The sequence below is a fragment of the Pygocentrus nattereri genome, chromosome 5 (genome assembly GCF_015220715.1).
Source record: "Pygocentrus nattereri isolate fPygNat1 chromosome 5, fPygNat1.pri, whole genome shotgun sequence".
In the NCBI taxonomy this organism is placed as follows: domain Eukaryota; kingdom Metazoa; phylum Chordata; class Actinopteri; order Characiformes; family Serrasalmidae; genus Pygocentrus; species Pygocentrus nattereri.
Window position 1 is genome coordinate 34,180,331 of NC_051215.1, and position 19,865 is coordinate 34,200,195.

The 19,865-nt window shown below is 38.2% G+C and overlaps 1 protein-coding gene across 3 annotated transcripts; it reads left to right on the plus strand.

Moving 5' to 3' along the window:
- The first annotated feature begins 226 nt into the window (after positions 1–226).
- Positions 227–19,275, plus strand: washc2c (WASH complex subunit 2C). Of its 3 annotated transcripts, XM_017725375.2 has the most exons (32): positions 227–394; positions 1,429–1,566; positions 1,658–1,822; positions 1,931–1,999; positions 2,476–2,649; positions 2,761–2,854; positions 2,974–3,035; positions 3,232–3,285; positions 3,469–3,564; positions 4,935–5,022; positions 5,175–5,240; positions 5,633–5,757; positions 6,948–7,008; positions 7,978–8,028; positions 8,188–8,370; positions 8,505–8,665; positions 9,685–9,795; positions 9,904–9,999; positions 10,105–10,206; positions 10,317–10,418; positions 11,707–11,876; positions 11,976–12,087; positions 12,576–12,812; positions 13,101–13,310; positions 13,386–13,514; positions 14,256–14,369; positions 14,535–14,615; positions 15,575–15,631; positions 16,166–16,384; positions 17,038–17,646; positions 18,166–18,340; positions 18,436–19,275. In XM_017725375.2, exons 2-32 carry the CDS (start codon positions 1,438–1,440, stop codon positions 18,576–18,578), a joined length of 4,245 nt encoding a protein of 1,414 aa, XP_017580864.2. In that variant the 5' UTR covers positions 227–394; positions 1,429–1,437; the 3' UTR covers positions 18,579–19,275. The 3 variants fall into 3 exon arrangements, with proteins under 3 accessions (XP_017580864.2, XP_017580882.2, XP_017580873.2); XM_017725393.2 differs by lacking the exon at positions 5,175–5,240; XM_017725384.2 differs by lacking the exon at positions 15,575–15,631 and having other exon boundaries at positions 228–394.
- The last annotated feature ends 590 nt before the right edge of the window (positions 19,276–19,865 follow it).

Sequence of the window (19,865 nt, forward strand, 5' to 3'; positions counted from 1 at the left end):
AGAACCAGCTTTTAAAGTGTGTAGCTTCGTGCAGCAGGTCGTGATTGTCACTCTAAAACAGGTACATGTTGACCCTCGTGAGACCCTGAAACGCGAGACTGAGAAGCCGGGGAGAAGCTGGGGGAATACGGACTGATACAGTAGTAGCTCCAGGGGATCATCTTTCCAAGGAGTCGAGGCTGTGAATGAATGAAGGCCAGCATTAGCTCCTGCACTCAGCCAGTCAGCCAGTCAGGTGACTATGGATCAGCTGATTGCAGGCAGACAGGACATGGCCGAGCAGACGGAATACTGATGAGGAGACCGCTGATCACAAGCTGCCTTTCAGCCCCAAACCTCTCGGGTTAATGACTTTTACGAGAACACCATTTTGAGCAAAAGAGCTTGCTGCAAGGTATGCAGGAGACCTCTAGTTTCAGTCAGATACAGTAGCGTTCATTAGCAAGCCTAGCTAACGTCCCACTGGCAGGAAAACAGAGTTGGTGTGGGAAATGATGGTGCTAGCTAGCCAGCTTGCTAAAGAAATTGAAAGTTGAGGACCTGCAGTAGCTAGAAAACGATCGATGTAAGAACCTGATAACACCTCAGGTTTGGTAAACCCACATCGCTGTAACGTTACAGAAATGGCTGTTTCACAGTGAAACGCTCAGATGTGTGCTGGCTATTTTAGCTCACAAGTTACATAGCTAGCTAACCTAGCTAACCTAGCTACTTGCTGTAAGGACTTAGTGCTAGCAGTGTTTGCTAACTTCTGTTTACAGAAGCTCACAACTGGTGGCTTAAATTTTTACTTACCTGAGAGTCCACCAGGTAAACATGAATAAAACACTGCCTAACTAACCTAATTGAAAATGAAGCAAGTAGAGAGTTAGCCAGCGCTGTGTAACCATAGTTTAAGTTAGTCTTTCCTTCTCTGTGTAGTGATATTCATCACAGGTGCATGTATTCTCGTGTTTTCTTCTCGAGATTTACCAGGGCGTAATGGTAGTGGCACATAATCAGCATTAAAAGCCGCTTTTGAAATGTATATCATTTTTTTGATGATTTTCTCAATGCGTGACCAGTCTGGGGTTGAAGGTGGTGGGAGCTGTTTGTTTAAATGGTTTGTGAGGCTGTAATACTCATGTGAGACGGATCAGCACACACCACGAAATGTAATATTTGATTCAGTATCACTGTTGTGCAACTAGAAATGCTTAACTCTGATGAACTAACTGCAGAGACCAGTGCTGTGATTTTACTTTACATGATTTAGGGGTACAGAATGATTTTAGATTTATATCTAACTCCTAATTGCTTCACAACTGCAAAGTTAGATGTTAAGCTGATCACATATTAATTGTACATTGGCCTGCAATTCCTATATCAGTGTCTCCCTAACATGATTATCTTCTATACTTATTAATGCATGTAGTTATGTTGTGACAGATAAGTACTATGGCTGGCTCTATGGAGAACGGGCCAAGTAACTACAATGGCGAGGCAGAGCCGGTGTGGGAGAGACCCTGGACGTTGGATGAGATGCGGAAATCCAGCTCTAACTGGTCCTTAGCTGCAGATTCAGGGGTATGATGTTAGCTATTGAAGTCTTTTCTGGCTATGATGTTTGTCTCTCTAATATCTTATTGAGAGGTCTTGTGTCTTTTCGCTTCTATAGCTTTTCCTCTACCTGCAAGACTTCTCTCAGAGGATGCTGTCCAAAACCCATGAGATTGAAAAGCAGTTGGATGGCCTCATTCGGGACACAAAAGCAACTGACAGCTGCCTACACACGGTCTTCAATGACTTCCTTATGCTTTCCAATACACAGTTTATTGAAAATGTACGTCTGTGGTTTTCAGTATTCGATCTCAGTTAGTGCTGATAGATGTATTTCTATTGACAGGAGAAATAATCAGCTTCACATAAGAGTATTTTTTTAATCACTCAGAGAGTTTATGATGAAGAAGTCGAGGAGGCTGCTCCAAAGGCCGAGGCCCAGGAGAAACGCCCTGAACAGGTCTGTTATTTTCTAATACTTCTCATGCTACTCTAATACTACATATGCTCATTTATATTCTTACCATCATGACACTTTTTTACATCGTTTTAATAATTTGCATTTTGCTAGTCTGTTGTTTTTGTGGGTTATGATGGCAGACATGTTTAGTTTGTTGTTAATGTTCCCAAGCATGTTAGGGATAAATTAAATACATTGGTTGGATTTAAAACTACTGTTTTTTTTGTTTTTTTTTTTGTTTTTTATAAATATTTTAATTTTACCTTGCATGTAACTTGCACAGTTTTAGTCTGGTTACGTAAAGAGTCCTAGTGATAGAAATACAACTTCATTTCTGAATGATTCATTTGTATTCTAAACTAGTTTTGGTCAGAATGAAAAGGGAAAAAAGGTCTGTGTACTATCCGTTTGAGAAAAGAAAATAACAGTAATGTGTACAACAGCATCGGCATCTGTTTCTTACTGCCCATTTAAAGGAAAAAACACGAGAACAGAAAGAAGCTGAGCTGATACCTAAAGTCCAGGAGGCTGTGAACTACGGTCTGAAGGTTTTGGAATCTGCCTTTGAGCAGCTAGACATTAAAGCAGGGAATTCTGACTCTGAGGACGAGGAGGCAGTGGATAGAGTAGAACCCATCCTAGAGCCCAAGGTGAGATACCACAATTGCACTGCAGATTTACCATTTTACTGTAGAAGGATAATGTTCCAAAGCACTTTCTGCCTTCCATTGACTTTTATGTTTTTTAAATGCTTTGTTCAGGACCTGTATGTAGATAGGCCGCTGCCATTATTGATTGGGTCCCAAGCTTTTATGGAACAAGACGATGTTGGCCTGGGTGATTTCTCCAGTGATGGTAGTGTATTCCCAATGTTTTAAGTAGTGTCAGTATAGTCCTTATGATGATGTCTGAATTAATCTTTATTCAGCTTTCACTTTGTAATTAACTGCTTGTGCATGTTCTCTCTCACACAGACATGTCCGTTGACAGCGATAGAGAGAGTGTCATTGAGAGTGACGAGGGGAAAGATGGAGAGGTAAAACTGGATATGCTGGCTTTGTAGTGCCGTCAGTGTCACAGTACCTTTTAATATTGCTGAATAATGTTGTGAGCATGTTGATTCTCATTTGAACAATTTTGGTCAAAGTGTGATTGGATATGATTGTTTGTATTTGGATAACTGCCAGCACAAAACAGGTTGATTTTATATCATGTGATTTACAAATCAACAGCACTCAGATGAGGACTTTGACCAAGAAGAAGAAGGTCAGGGAAGCTTAAAGAAGGTAAGAACTGAATGAAAAAAATTTCATAGCACTTATTTTGGACACCACCTTTTATGTGTTTACTGCACTGCCTTTAAGGCCGTATTAAGAGAGAACTGATAAGTGATTTTGTTTTTTGTCTTCGTGTCAGAAGAAATAATAATAACTTACAGCATAAACGTTCTTTTTTTGTTCATTTGACAGAAGCCATCTGTGGTCAGTTATGAAGAGGAAGAGGAAGAAGATGAAGATTCAGACATATTTGGGGAGTCTGACAAGGATGAAGATGAAGCCAGAAAGGTAAATAATGTAAAAAAAAAAGTCTTTTTTGTGCATCAGAATGCAGACAAAGTTTCCACCTGCAGTTTTTATTTACATTTCTCACTGGGTTTGCATGAAGGAAAATGGGAAAATAAACAGCATATTAAAGTAGAGCATAGCTGCTTTTTTCAAAAGTGTATACTGTAAAAATGACCCATTTCATTGTAGAAGTGTTATGGAACAGTAGTATCTTACTAGAGTGTTCTAGAGGAATATACTTTGGCTGATTCCCAAAGTGTTCTAAGCCTTGTGGTCTACCTGGAGGCCCTTGGTGATGTCAACTGTGTGTGGATGTAGGGGGGCAAGGGACCGTAAAAAGTGTGCATTTTGTTCAGACTTGGGCATCACACAGGCTATGTGTTTATTGTATCCAGCAAAATTATTATAAGGTTATAACTTGTTATTTTCCGAATGAGCTTATTTGCTTATACAGTCGTTTGCAAATGTTTGAATACATGAAGACAGATTACATGTTTTGTTCATTTTCAATGTAAAAAATTTTTTTTTCCCACAAATATCTTTATTGATTTTTTTTTAATATATATATATATATAAACAAACAACAACAAATCCTCCCTCCACCCTAAAACCCAATAATCACTCTATTGATACATATTTATGTTCGTATGTTACAGTTTTTTACAAGTTGTAAGAGGGGTAACCACATGTCTTTAAAGTCATTGAGCTTTCCTTTTGATATATAGGTCAATGTAAAAATAATTGAACTGAAACTGAAATATGGCATTCTTTCCATATGGCATTTTTTTTTCAGAATACATCATATTCAGCAAATTAATAGTAATTGTGTTTTAAAACGTGTTTTATGTAGAAAGTGTGTAATTTATTTTTTCTTAGAAAGTCAACAAAATGTAATTTTACCAGGGGCACAAAAAAATTTTGTATGAGATTGTATGTAATGTCTCAATATAGAATACAAGCAAAAGCAGCTCAATGATGAGGTGACTTCATTAGAAATTAGTTTAACTCGCGCTTTCTTTGCTGTTTTGGTCAGACAAGTGTAAACAAGCCCCTACACTCTGATCGGTTCTCCATTTATCTCTGCAGTCGAGTTGGCATTGATGTCATTCTAAGGCACTCGTAAGCACCCATTTAAAGGCCACAAAAGAGAAATAGGCTTTGTGGTCCTTCTGTCAATGTACAAATAAAGACCACAGGACCACAAGTGTGGCAGATTGGACAGAGCTTTTATCAAGGACTTGGTACAGCATGTACCATGCAGTGAAAACCTTGGTTTTGGATCCAAGCAATCCCAATTTGTTTGTTGAGCTAAAGTTATTCTCAGCAAGTGTGAATCAGCTCTTTGTCCTGTTCTGGTTCTTGTGTTTCAGGATGATGTGGGTCAAACATCTTTTGCTGATGAACTGGCAGCCAGAATCAAAGGAGATGCAACAAGCAAACCAGAGCCAGACCGTACATGTAGGTTCACTCCTTTACTTACCGCTCATCACCTTTAATATAAGACTTCGAGGTGGATTTTTATTCTTGATCCATTTTCTATGCCTTAATTTGGTTCATTTTCATCTTTTTGTTTGCATATGCATGTCTTTCTGTTTTTTTCCCCCCCAAAGCATTGTCATCAGGCCCATCTGTCAGTAAAAAGAAAAACAAAGGAAAGAAACTGCCAAAGGCGTCAGGTATGAGTAACAGCATTTACTCAGCATAGCAGAGGTTGTCTTACTGATGCTTATTTAATCACTGAGTAACAGGGATTGCAATGCATCTGTTACTTATGGATTAGGCAAATCATTATTCATGTAAAATAATCATGATTATGTGTTTTCTTAGTATGTGTTCCTACTTTTCTTTTTTGGTAGATGGCTTATTCATTCATTTTCAAATAATTTGTCCAGCTTACAAGTTGATTTATTTTACAAATTCTCAGGATGAATAGATTGAAATGATGCTTAGATATGCGTTCATTTTTACAGCTTCTATTAATCACATAGCATTATTGGTCCAGGGTGGTGCTGTGACGGGGAGTAAGAATTATATTCTGTATTTCATGGTTTTTACATTTTTCTTTCAGTGGAAGATGATAATGATGAAATGTTCAAGCCTCCAAAAATGGAAGATGATGAATATTCTCCATTTGGAGGAAAAGGTGGCATCTTTAGTGGTGGAAAAGGCCTTTTTGATGATGATGATGACGAGGTAAACATCTAAATATGTATTTAAAAAAAAATTTAAAAAGTTGGGACACTGCAAAATGTAACTAAAACCAGAATGCAATGATGTGCAAATCATTTAAATTTGGTATGTAATTCAAAATAGTGCAAAAACCACATATCAAATGTTGAAAGAGAAATTTTATTTTTTTTAAAAATATATATATGGCCATTATGAATTTGATGCCAGCAACATGTTTCAAAAAAGTTGGGAGGGGCATGTTTACCACTGTGTTTCGTCTTCTCTTCTTATAGCAACACTCTGTAAGCGTTTGGGAACTGAGGAGACCAACTGCTGTAGTTTTGAAAGTGAAATGTTATTCTATTTTTGCTAGTTATAGGACCCCAGCTGCTCAACAGTTCACAGTAGTCTTTGTCATATTTTTCATTTCATATGTTCCAAATGTTTTCCATAGGTGACAGGTCTGCACTACAGGCAGGCCATGTAGCTTGTGACTTGGCATTGTATTGCTATAGCCTGTATATATCAGCATTAATGGTGCCTTCACATTCCATGAGCTCGAACCCAGAGAAGACAGCAGCGTTTATGAATCCTGTTTATATATAATTTCTTTTTTCCATGTTTTACAACCCTTTCACAGCAACTGTGTTCACAGATAGTAGTTTCAGATGTGCTCCTGAGCCCATGCAGTGATTTCCACTGTGGAATCATGTCCATTTCTAATGTAGTGCCACCTGAGGGCCTGAAGGTGTTTGACTTTGTCCCTCACATAGAGATTTCTCCAGATTTTCTAAATCTTTAAATAAAATTGCTCGCCATAGATGATGAAATCTGCAAGTTCACTGCTATATTAAAAAAAGTTACTCTTGAATTGTTGCACTATTTGTCTGCCCAGTCCTTCACAGAGTGGTGAACACCTTCTCATCTTTGCTTCAGGAGCCACTCTGGGATGCTCTTTTTATACACAATCATGTTACTGACCTGTTGCCAATTAACCCTGTTAGTTGTGAGAGGTGTTTAGTTCCACCAGTTGTTTTTATTTTAATTTTTAAAGTATGACACAACTTTATCAGTCTTTCGTTGCACCGTCCCAACTTTTTTGAAATGTGTTGCTGGCATCCAATTCAAAATGGGCATATTTAAAAAAAAAAAAAAAAAAAAAGTGTATTTATAGGAAATAATCACTGGCATTATGAACTTGTTTTATTTTGTAGGGTGATCTGTTTTCTGAGGCACCTAAAAATGAGCCGAGGGAACAAACAGTGCCACAAACAGGTATCATGGCTTTGATGGCAGGTGGACTATATGGTGAAAATGTAGTATCTTCTTTTTTTTGTTACAATGCACAATATAGGTCATTCTGTTTTTTAGAGGTTTGATAAGTTGGTACAGACAAAAATGCTCAAAGACTGATTTTTATTCAGCCTTTGACATACTACACCACATATGTCCAGTTGTTCTTTAAAGGGCCTATATCATGAAAAAAAACAAGTGCCCTTAAATTAATATGTAAACATTGTTGAAACATCAAAAGTACAAAAACACTCACATCTGTATATAGAAAATTAAGAAGAAACAGCTCCTTGTGAAATCACTCTTTCTGTGATGTCACAAAAAATTACAGTAGTTTTATTACCCTTTCACAACTTTCAACCTGGATTGCTTCTTGAATGAAGCACAGTACTGGACAGCCTATCAGAGTGGAGCTTATTAAGAAAAATATAAGAAAAGCATACTCTGACATACCGCATCCATAATGATAAACTTACAGTAACTATCACCATATATCACTGCTGTCAGAAGAAAACCTCGTATCTCCATTTTTGTCATTTTTCAGTTTTTGACATCATTTCAAAGGACCTGTTGCCCTTTACATTGTGTGTACATTTCGTGATGAATGGCCCAAAAGAAACGGCCCAAAATGACATGGAAAGACATCTGGTTACATTGACTTGCATTGAAACTACAGTATGTTTTTTCTTTCTACTGTAAAGTTAACATTTTGGAGATACGAGGTTTTGTTCCGACAACAGTGATATATAACTATATCATCCACCCCATTATTAATCTCTGAAAGATCCTCTTTTTTCATGTAGATGCTCCATTAATTCAATTAATTTATGGAAGATTTATGATGTGTTGGAAGTGTTGCAAACCAGTACTAGTAGAGTGTAATTTTTATTTATTTTTTAAACTTTAATTTTTTTTATTTATTTATTTATTTATTTATTTTTTTTTTTTTAGAGAGTGCCAAAACTAGAAAAATACCCACAGGTGCGGTCTCCATTTTCCCAGGTAATATAATTTCTCAATCCTCTAAAGGGTCCGGTTTTTATGCTTTTTAAAGATGTTCTTTTTTTTCCTTTTTTTTAAAGCATTTAATGGCGTTAATATTTGTGCATACATGTGCATCTGATTTTATTTTATTTTTTCTTATTAATTTTTTCTTGTCAGAATACAATCGTTTTGGCTCATCAAACACTTCAGATTCACTGGAGAGCAAAGAGAATGGCAGTCCAGTCAAACCCAAAGTGCAGGTAGTTCCAAAACAGGCAGCACTAGGAGGTGGTCTCTTTGATGACAACGACGATGATGATGACTTTTTCAGTGGGAAGACTCTCAAAAAACCTACTTCTGGTAAGCATGGAGGGCTGCAATGTGGAATTTGGAATCACTTTGTGGATGGCTTGGCCTTATTGTGGGAATATTGTGTCTTGATTTGCATGTTGACATCAAGCACTGCAGCTAATAACATAACTTTACATACTTAGCTGGACAGGAGAAGCCCAAACCAAAGAAAACGGTGGATCTGTTTGGCGGTGATGAAGATGATGACGAAGGTGACATTTTCAATGCGAGAAGTGCCACCATTTCTCAACAGACCAAGAAGACTGTGGAAGAAGAAGAGGTAGTACGACCCCCTGAAAAGAAGGTAAGGCACAAGGCTTGATTGCAATTTTCAATCAAATTTGATGATTTAAATGTTCGGTTTTCATGTAATGTATAAGGTTAGTCCTCAGTCAGCCCTGATATGTTATTTGGCTTTGAAATGTTGTGCAGCAGCACAAGATGGATATTTTTATCCTATCTGTTGTTGTGTTTGTTAAACTAATATAGTTGTGCAGCAGATTTCCACACATAGAAGAGGGGCTTTAAACAGTTTACATCAGTTGATAAAAACAAAAAGATGACACACGTTTTATAAGCTGTTATAAAATATATTATTAAACCCATAGCAATCATGACCAAACCATATAAAAAAACAATCCCTTCTGACAAAGAACAAAGTTTCTGGCCAGAAAGCCTGTGTTATTTCCCCAGTTTAAACAGGCTCATACTAAACCAGCTGTACCGAAATATATTACTGGGCTGTAAGGGCCCTCAATCTGTCAGTTTAAGATGCAGTATTTATGGTCCCTTTATTTCTATAAATGGCCTATGCTTATTTTTGTAATGTAAATAAATAAATAGAACAAAAACTTCCTTCACACCTTTTATATATGACATGTCTAATGGCTGTTATGAGTCATGTGATGGGTTATACTTAGGTACCCATCTATCAAGGTGTTAACGACAAAGATATTAACGACAAAGTAAATTTTAGTGTAAAATTGAGAGTCCTTTAAAACATTTTCTTTGCCACTGTCACCTTCATTTATGTATCTGTATTGTTGTGTATCAGTATTGAACCAAAATCAGCAGAAAACGCTGGTCCAAATACTGAAGGGAGAAAAAGAATGAAAAAAGAAAACAGAAAAAAATATCGGAGTGGTGTTGTTTAATGCAATAGTTTCAATATCGGTATCAGGAAAAAGAGGCATCATGCCATCTCTAATATCTGTTTGAAAAAGAACTGTTGTGACAAATGTTTCATGAAAATTCTCACTGTATATTGAACAGTTTATTTTGTCAGCACACATGATGTGACTAATCAAACTTGTTTGCATGCAGTTACCTGCTGGTGCCATCTCAATGTTTGGGCCAGGCACAAAGAATCTTCTTGTGGAGGGACTGAAGAAACGTCAGCCTTCAACAAGTGAGGAGTCTGAGAAATCTGAAGAGGTATAAAGTCTCTCTCTCTCTCTCGCTCTCTCTCTCGCTCTCTCTCTCGCTCTCGCTCTCGCTCTCGCTCTCTCCTTTATGTATCATAGTTTTTTATGTGTTTTTTAGAGCATACCCCCTCCTGACATCAAAACATCAGCTACTCCTAAAATAGCAGAGAAAGTCCAGAGCAAGAGTCTGTTCTCTGATGATGAAGACGCCCAGGTAAGCTTTGTATTGTTCATGGAATCCTTGATCAGTGCTATTTTAACAGTGGCTTTTCTGGAAAGAGATTTTGTTTTTCACTTCTTTTTTTCCCTTTTTAATTAGATATTCTCCCCAATGCCAAAAAGTGCATCAAAGCTCGAAGCCCCCACACAGGGCAAAGCAAGCAAGACAAAGCCCTCCATATTTGATGATGAGGAGGATGAGGTGAGCTAAAGCAGGTTTAGCTGTAAGAACTTCAACAACATAAGCAGAAGATCAGCTTATATAGAGAATTGCAGAAGCATTTGTTATTGTAATTCTTTTGTGTGTTTCAGGATCTGTTTTCCTCTGTGCCGAAATCCAAATCAATTCAGGTCAAAACAGCAGCACTCCAACCCACGAAAACTGTGTCAAGTGCTCTTTTTAGCGATGATGAGGTATGGGGAAATTAAAGCAGCATTATGCAAGAATTTGTATTTTTGCTCTTGGGCTCCTGCAGGTGCAGAGTGTATTTCACTTTTATAGCACTGTCATAAATACAAATCGTGCTGTGATGAGCCAAAGGATACAGAATGCAATCAGTGCGTGCAATCATGTTGCGTAGGCATATGGACACTAGAGATTATACTTGTAATTTCTACATGTAAACAATTAATATAACGAGTGTAAGTTGTCGGGTCCATATGCCTGCGTGACATGCATGCACGCGAAGGGGAGTCTGATTCCGCTGATGACAGCATTAGAAGAAAAAGAACCATGTCGAATTACAAGGTAGAGTCATTTTACAGGATTTTATTACAGGATGTAGGGCTTATTTGGCATGAGATTGACAAAGATTGACCAGACTTCTTGGTGTGAGATGAATTCATTACTTTGCATAACAGCCTGAAACCCGACTGAAGTTAGATGACTTTTGGCATCCGTAAAAACTACAAAACTTTTGTGAGGCGAGGATGACCCAGATAAGGTTACAGCCTACGTTGCAGTTTTTCATGAATAACGTTGGCAGGGATGTACACTCTGCTGTTGGATTTTTGTTGTTTTCCCATTAGCTGCGGGACTAGCTTGCATCCTTGCATTCCGGTCAAAGTAGCAGCACTACAACCCGAGAAAACTGTGTCAAGTGCTCTTTTTAGCGATGATGAGGTATGGGTAAATTAAAGCAGCATTATGCAGAGTGCATTTCACTTTTATAGCACTTGCATCCTTTGATCTCTTATAGCTCTTGCCAACGAGTGCAAGCCAGTCAGAGATTTACTTTTGCTTGGTCACTTTCTCATTTTCTCTACCTCGCTTCCTCCAACAACGTCTACTTCAGTCTTTTGGTGGTCTCTGCTATGATGTCCATGCTGAGAATACTGAGTGAGCTTCTTATAGCTAGCTGAAGAGCCATAATCTATGATGTGTAACGTGGTGCCGTAAAGTGTTACGCAGTTCTATTACAGCGATCTGGGCCCAGAGTGGCAATGACAGAGATGCTGTTCTCTTTATTATAAGTAAGTGTACCATCAAAATGATTGTGAAGCTGTTGTTTTAAGGTAAAATTGTTGCATAATGTTGCTTTAAAGCAGTTAAAACAGGGAGGAAATTGTATGAAATAATGTTCGCCTGTTTTGAATTGTACAAAATACTGCGTAGGTGAAGAGTAAGATTAGCAGTGATGTGATTTTGCTTGAATTGATCTAATCTGTAACCATTTTAAATGATTTTCTTTGCTTGTGTCAGGATCAGTGGATGAACTCCAAGCCCAGTACAGTGAAGCCAGAGGTAAAGAGTGGAATGAAGGCCAGCACCAGTGCCCCGTCCAGGCTGCCAAGTGCCAAAGCGCCACAGAAAGACAGCCTGTTTGATAACGATGATGACAGCGATCTATTTGCAGCCACAAAGGAGACGAGGTTTGTGAAGTCATTTTCTTTAAACCACATTTGTAACATATTTTCACAGATTTTCAAAACATACCTTGACTAACACTGGATTATAATTTGTCCCTGCAGTCAGAAGAAGCCTCAGAGAGTCTCCCTCTTGTTTGAGGATGAAGATGATGAAGACAAAGGATCACTCTTTGGTTCCAAACCACCTGAAAACAAAACAACTTTAGAAGTCAAAGTAAGTTATGTGCTAATTAAAAAAAGGCATGAAGAGACATATCAACAATATATATACAGACACCAATCATGCTTTGTGGTCATCATGATGATAATGATGATTATTAGTGCAAGTGCTTATCTATCAATTTCATGGAGCTTTGCTCTCATTGAACTTTATTTTATTCATCATTAGTTATTGCTGTGCCTGTAGCATTAGCTTGGAGCAGATACAATATGTTTGGGATAAGAAGCATAGTCAGGTCTGTGACTATGGCATTGTTATGTCACAGTTCATATTAGATTGGAACGATCAGAGTCTATACCATTAAAGTTCCAAAGGCCTATCATAGTTCATCTGTTGTATAAAATTCAAAAAGGTCATGTTAGCAGTTTACACAGACTGGCCAGTGTGGATTGTTGTCATTCCTAGGCAACAGTTATGGTGAAAACCATGATCAGCTGATGAAGAAACTTGTACCGTTTTGAAAATGAACACATCTTTTTCAGGTGCCTGCTGCCACCTCTCAGGCGCCCTCTCTGTTTGGCCCTGAGGAAACAAAGAAAGCATGTGGTGCGTCTGCTCCAGTGGATGATAAGGTTGCTGAGGAGAGACCCTCAGACAAGAAGCCTGTTCAGACAACACCTTCTCTTCAGGAGAGTAGTATTAGTAAGAAGAAGCCTGCTGGAGCTGTTAGCCTGTTTGGAGGAATTAATGTACTAGGAGATGGACCAGAAAGCTCAGAGGTAAGATAAAAGCTACTGTGTTCACTTTCAAATGCTTGTAAATAATTGTTTTGTTGTAGAAAATCAAATTTACATTTATGGCATTTGGCTGACGCTCTTATCCAGAGCGACTTACAATTTGATTGTTTTACACAGGTAGGCGAAGGTAGTGTTAGGAGTCTTGCCCAAGGACTCTTATTAGTATAGTGTAGGGTGCTTACCCAGGCGGGGGGATTGAACCCCAGTCTACAGCGTAGAAGGCAATGGCAATGTTCATGTCTGCATCATTGATTTATTTGTGTGCCACAGAAGCAGACCAAGAGTCCATTGGACAGCTTTGATGACCTTGACTGGCATAAAGAAACCCCACCACCCATTAAGAGCAAGGAGAAAAAGGCCAAGAAAACCACACTCAGCCTGTTTGATGACGATGATGATGACTTTGACGATGAAGACGAACCTGATGAGACATCTCCTATTTCCGCAACAACCAAGATGACAGACAAAAGCACATTCAAGGTTGGCTTTGTCGGTTATCTGGAGCAATGTGCATGTTGGTGAGTACAGTGGTGATGATGGTGGTTGTTTTTTCAGTCTCAGGAGCAGAAACCTCATGTGAAGAGCACAGGTGTGTTTCAGGATGAGGAGCTTCTCTTCAGCCAGACACAGCAGAGAGACAATGATCCAGACGTGGACCTTTTTGCTACCGCTGCTAAACCCTCCGTGAGTTTAAGTCACAGTAACAATGACACATTTATTCTGCCGATACATTGTACAGTTTTGCAACAGTTTAAAAAGCATGAGTGAGTTTTCATCCTTTTATTGTTCAGTAACAATGTTGAACGTACTAAAAAATATGTCAAGTGGTTCCACACAACTATGTTAAGTAAGATATTGACTGAGTAATATGTACCTAAGTAAAATACACAAAAGTGATCTAGGTAAAAACATTTAATTGGACTATTAATTTTAATGATTTATTTCTACATTCAACTTAATATGCCTATTTTCAGCTGATGATAGTAGAAGAGGCAACACAAGGTAGAAGATATAAGTTAAATCTACATAATTTAGTTGGATCTTTACTGTAATACCAAGCTTTTTAATAAACAGCCAACAAAAATGAGGCTAGGCAGTTAGCCAAGGAGTATAACAAAGATGCACACAAAGGAAGGTATAGACCAGGAGGAAAGACAACATAAACAAGGCGAGTAAAGCAAGTTAGATAGCTGGTGCCAAGAGCCAGTACGAAAGATGTTTTACCTTATAACACTTATTAAGTAAATCTAACTACTTGCCGTATTTCATTGAAAGAACACAACTAACTTAATTTGACTCAGTTGCATGCATTTGTTAAGTAACATCAAAGTGTGACAACTGATTTAAACCAACAACAGTGTGATTTTGTTTTTTTGACGGAGGTGTGGAATATTATGAAGGATGGTTGGTGTGTTGTGGTTTCAGGCCCCCATGCCTAGCTCAGTGAAGCCTTCTGCTCCTACACTGTTTGGGGATGAAGACGATGACGACGATGATGACGATGACCTGTTCAGCTCTGCAAAGCCAAAGGCTCCTCCGGTACTGTGCTTTGATTAAATCTAACTTTTACTGTGTCTAGTGTGTAAGTATTTTGTATATGTATGTATGTGTGTGTTGGGGGGTGATAATTGATATGTTACAAAGTTTTGAAAGTAGAAAAATGGGGAGTGCATATGATTCTCATGATGTGATTTCTGAATTCAGAAAGTACCACAGAAGCCCAGTAAACCTAAAAAAGATGAAACTGACAAAAGGTCAAGTACAGCACAGTCAACCCAAAATGAGGTATGGTTTATACAAGTTATTTTAATGTAATTAAGTTTTTTTTAATCATCCTTACAGAGCTGCATTTTGAGAATGAAAAACCTTCTTTAATAATAATCATAATGCAGAGCTTCAAGTACATCTTCACTGTTGGCACTAAGAAGGTTTATCACTTTCAGAAAATGGTTAAGGGGCTGAACTGATATAAAAATTCTGTAGCCGATACTCATTTTAAGAGAACAATATCAGTCAGTAAAATTTTATATTTCAGATTTTGTTTTTAAAACGCAAGAGTTTTAGTTAAGCAGTGCTTTACTGACTACTCTGGTCCGTTCTCATCTGGAGCACTTTCTAAACTCAAATGAACAACAGAATCTTATGTTCTTAATATATGTAAATGTTGCAGCCTAGATTTCTGTTACTTACCTCATTGTTTCTTGTTTTTTTCTTAGTTAACTTCATAAAAAGATATTTTGTGGATGTTATTCTCATGCTAAAAGTTTGGCTACATTTTATGTTATCATTATTCTATGCATGATGGTGTTTTGTATTAAGATTTACCTGTTCAATTTGTATTGCTATGATATATTTAAATGGGGTGGCCTCTATCCTACACTGGCTACCCCTGTAGGGTTGTTGGACCCCTGGCAATAACGCAACCAAAACGTTAATGGGCTGATTATTGACATGTGATTTTGTTTTTTTTAAACCACAGATAAAACAGCTGGTTATCAGTATTGTCTGATATTATCAGCCAATGAATTTATCAGTTAGGCCCTAACTTGGTTATTTCAAATTATGCCCACAGACTCACTGTCTCACTGTACTTTGTCTCACTGTCATATAACAAATAGGGCCAATTAGGAAGTACGTAGTAAGATCTGTTGAAGTATTACTACAGCATTTAGCAACATGTGTTGAGATGGCTTAATTAATTTGTTTGTTTTACTGAAATGTAACCAGTGTCATTAATTGCACAGAAGCCTCCAAGCCCTGTTAAATCAAAAGAAACCTCCTCAAGGATTGGAAAACTTCAAGTAAAGTTTAATTAATGACTCTTTGTTCCTGTCGCTCTATAAGACTCCTTTCAACCTTTCCATTCCTTTGCTGCAGCATCCTTTTTGAATATGATCTTATTAGAAGAAATGGGCCATTTTACTTTTGGCACCTGACTGAAGTGAACTCCTTTTTAAAAAAAACTTCAAGTCTATATTCTAATAATATTGTGCAGATATTCTTTTAATGTTCACTCTATAAACCCTGAATACTGCATGTATCTTTGCTTCCATGGCTTCTTGCTGATGCATTTGTTGCTTCTTGCTGATGCATTTGTTCTCGTCTCTCTATAGCATGTATCAAAATATGACAATCTGCAATGGCTGCCCTAAAAAATGCTAGTTTTTAACATGTTTTTTCTTGTTCAGTTTTTTGGCATCAGGCATATGTTCAGTTTCCAGTAATGCTTTTAAACTAACGCCACAAGACTCATTTTTCCTGATGGGCATCCTAATATGTGTGTGCAGCTTCTTAAGCATGACGCCATATCTGAACTTTCTCATCTGTCCCATCAGGCCAACTTGGGGATTAACCCTTCCAGCCTCCTGCCAGGAGCTGGGCCGCGGGTGCCGGGAGCAGTCAGTGTAATTCCTGGCCTGGCACCCTCCCCTTCAGCCAGAGCTGCAGGGCCACCGCCAGGTTCCACTGGCCGCCCTGAGCTTCAGGCCCCTAGCGAGGGAGGGGTGAGCTTTGACACGCCGGCTCAGTTCAATACACTACAGAACGCCAACAAGGTGAGTTGTACCTTTGGAACTTGGAGAGAGGGTAAGATGGAACAAAAAGTTCTGTGGTTGTTCAGTACTCTGGGATGGCAGGTTAGCTTTTTGCCAAATTAAAAGTCAGTAAAACGCTGATCATAAATTCTATCATTCACTCTTCATGTTGTTAAATTTTAAGAAGATAAAAAAGTATGATTTTTTTTTATATAAAGCAGCTTTGTTTTAATATATGGGTATATTTTGCAGCCACTTCATGTTCATTATAGTCTTTCTTGGTATAAAGAGCAAGATTTTCCTAAATAATGGTTTGAATGTTTTCTTTTCCAAAGCTATGGCTTAAACAACTCAAATGTGATGGCTGTGGGGTCGTTTCCAAAGTACTCATTTTCTCAGTTTCTTTATATTTTTTTCAGGAAAACAGTCACTAGTTGTGGCCAATTGACCCAGAAAGATGTAAAAATGTCCTGAAAATTTTGATGGCTCTTTTTTCTGAATAATTTGATAAATTGAATTAAAAGGGGTCGGCAACCTCAAAATTAATGTCCTTTTTCCTTTTTTTTTAAAAAAAACACCCTGATTTAGCGAAGGTTTTTTTTTTCTTTTTTCACCACTCTCTAGAGACCTATTTTATAAGACCATTACATCAAACCCTCTCCTTTCCTGTTTAGGACCGTGCTAAAGGCGCAACACGACGACGGCCCCAGACTCGAGCGGCGAGGCAGCTGGCAGCCCAGCACTCTGAAGAGGCACGCAGGGACATCCCAGATGAGAACTCTACTCTCCAGGCTGCTTCTGGGAGTGGATCGGCTTCCTCAATGCCCCCCTTCAATCCTGTCTCAGTCAGACCCTCTGCTCTCACCCTGCCCATAACCACCACCTCCACAGCGCCTCCACACAGACATTCTGATGAGTCTGTGAGGCCAAAGATGCCCCCTGCTGCTGCTGAGGAGGACCTGTTTGCCTCTGAGGATCTCTTTGCTCCTGTGTCAATCCCTAAACACATGCCCTCTCCTCAACCCAAAACGAAGCCCTTTGAGACAGTTCCTGATGGAGGCTCCAAGAGAGATACTGGTGTAGCCTCAAAAAATGACCCAACCTTGTCCATCTTTGATGACCATGGGGAGGACCTCTTTGCCACGGTCAAGCCAAAGCCAGTCAAGAAGGCCAAGGGTGTGCCTTTTCTTGATGATGATAATAATGATGATGATATCTTCAGAACAGAGAAACGAAAGGAATCTAAGATGCTGAGTGATTCAGCCAAACCAGACATTTTCCAGGTAAAGTAACTTTTAATCCTATTTCTGGAAGGTTTAATACTAGGGGTGTAAATCTCAGACCCACGATTTGATTTGATTACAGTACTTTAGGATAACAGTTTTGTGCACCATGAAATCCCACATTTCAGCACAGTTTGGTTGGACTGTTTTGATTCAGACTTATTTTAAAAATACCCTGAACACACACATGTGACTTTTTGCACAGTATTGGAATATAGAAATAATTATAAAAACAACACACCACAGGTTTTTTTTTTTTTTTGTCAAAAATGGAGCCCACATTTTATTCAGTGTTACTCTGATTCATTACAGTTTATTCTAACATTCCACCATCAATGTAGTTAAAACACCATCTGTAGATTGATGCATTTTAAGACCCTTACTTAATCCTAGTGTTCAGAACTGGTGTAGCAATGTGGGCCCTTATGGAACTAAACCCAGTACAAAGAGCACAGAGTTTTTAATTGTGATTGTTGTGTGCTGGGTGTCTCCGTCACTGAATATATATTGTCTTTACAGGATGAAAAGGAAACGCCCTCTAAAACTCCTAAAAAACCTAAAGAAGCATCCTTGGATGCGAGCTTATTTGATGACGAAGTTGACATTTTTGCTGATTTGACTCCCACGATGAAGACAAAAGGGAAGACGGTGAAGAAGAAAGTGGAAACTAAATCAATATTTGATGATGACATGGGTGAGTTACTGCCACAGTCATGCAGAAACCATTAAACACACGCACATGCACAAACAGACTCAGTAGATGTTCACTGCTATTTCTGCTCTTCGCAGATGATATTTTCTCTTCTGGAATCACAAAACCAGTAGTGGTCCCATCTTCCAAGCCTAAGAAGCCCCCCCAGGAACCCAGCTCAGCAGAAGAATCGGGTCACAGTATTTTTGATGATCCTCTTAACGTGTTTGGTGGAAACTAAATCTCTGAAATCCTCCATTTGTATAACTGTGTAGAGATGTTTATCGGATTCACAGAGACTAGAACATACTGTATTAACACTGTTCATAGATAATTTATAAATTCTGGAAAAATATCCTTATGAATAGATGACTGATGACAAAACTCAAGTAACCTCTAATGGCATCTAGAAACTCATCTCTCATCAGTAGGCAACATAGCAGCCAAAAAGTGCTATTTAGATGAATGTTTATTTAATTTTCAGCATAGCACTTTAAATATGAGATTATTACTTGTGCATCATATAAGGTCAGATTAATTTGATTGTGAAAGGATACATTCCTCAGACATGGTCATCTGCAAGGTTCAGTTTGCATTCTTTTGCATCAGGTTGTGCCATATAACTCTTAACGATTGTCTTATGATTAGTGCTCACTGTCTTTTCATGCTGTTTTTATAAGTTTTTTTGTGTTGCATGTGAAATGATTTTTGTAAACTAAAGAAAATATATTTTATGAAATTTATAATGAGTGAAATTTTTTTCATAATCCTCTCATGAACAGACCAATGGACTGCAGCATTGTGTGAAAAATATAAAACATTTTGTGCACAGCTGTAAATGTGTAAACGCAGTCTGAGCTGTGGGGTCCAAGACCATGTGCTGCAAAAGAGTCAGCATTCAAAAACACTAATAAATGTGAGAGTGGTTGTGCAGTGAATACCTGTGATGTATTACATCATGGCCAGTGTTTAATCAAAGTCTTACTGACTTTGCTTAATGGCAGTTCGAACCTAGTTAAACATAATTAAACCTCATTGCAGAGTTTGGCTCAATTAAGGGGATCAATTTTAGGACCTCACAGGTGTGTTTTACAGAAGATAGTTACAAAAAAATAAAGTGAGCTGAGTTGGAGGAGCAAAGTGCAAAATAAGTGCAAGTAAATGTCATAAAGGTTGCCCATCTCAGCCCTTACCACATCAGGTTTCTGTGGAGTCCCCAGCTGGAGAGGAACATGCCAAATGGGATGCAAGCAAGGAACATTTGGTAGTTAATATTTTTGGTAAATCTTGTGCAAGAGTGGATCATAATCATGTTGGATTTAGTAGAACAGGATTCTGATCTACTAAAAAAAGGTCCATCTTGAAGCTATAGCAGTCTAACCGCTGTTCAGTTTCAAAGGATTTCTCATAAAATTAGATTTAAATCAAGGGGTGTGCTATAATTCAAAATCTGCTAATGCAAGATGTAAATATTTTCAGTGCGAAGCCCACCCGTCCTAATACCCAGGTCCGCTTAATAGCCTTGTTT

Excerpts from the sequence above, each read along its gene's own strand:
- washc2c (XM_017725375.2), top strand. The coding sequence starts at position 1,438 with ATGGCTGGCTCTATGGAGAACGGGCCAAGTAACTACAATGGCGAGGCA. Across the intron at positions 2,855-2,973 it reads GGGTGATTTCTCCAGTGATG|ACATGTCCGTTGACAGCGAT; the intron begins GTAGTGTATTCC and ends TCTCTCACACAG. Across the intron at positions 10,207-10,316 it reads TTGATGATGAGGAGGATGAG|GATCTGTTTTCCTCTGTGCC; the intron begins GTGAGCTAAAGC and ends TGTGTGTTTCAG.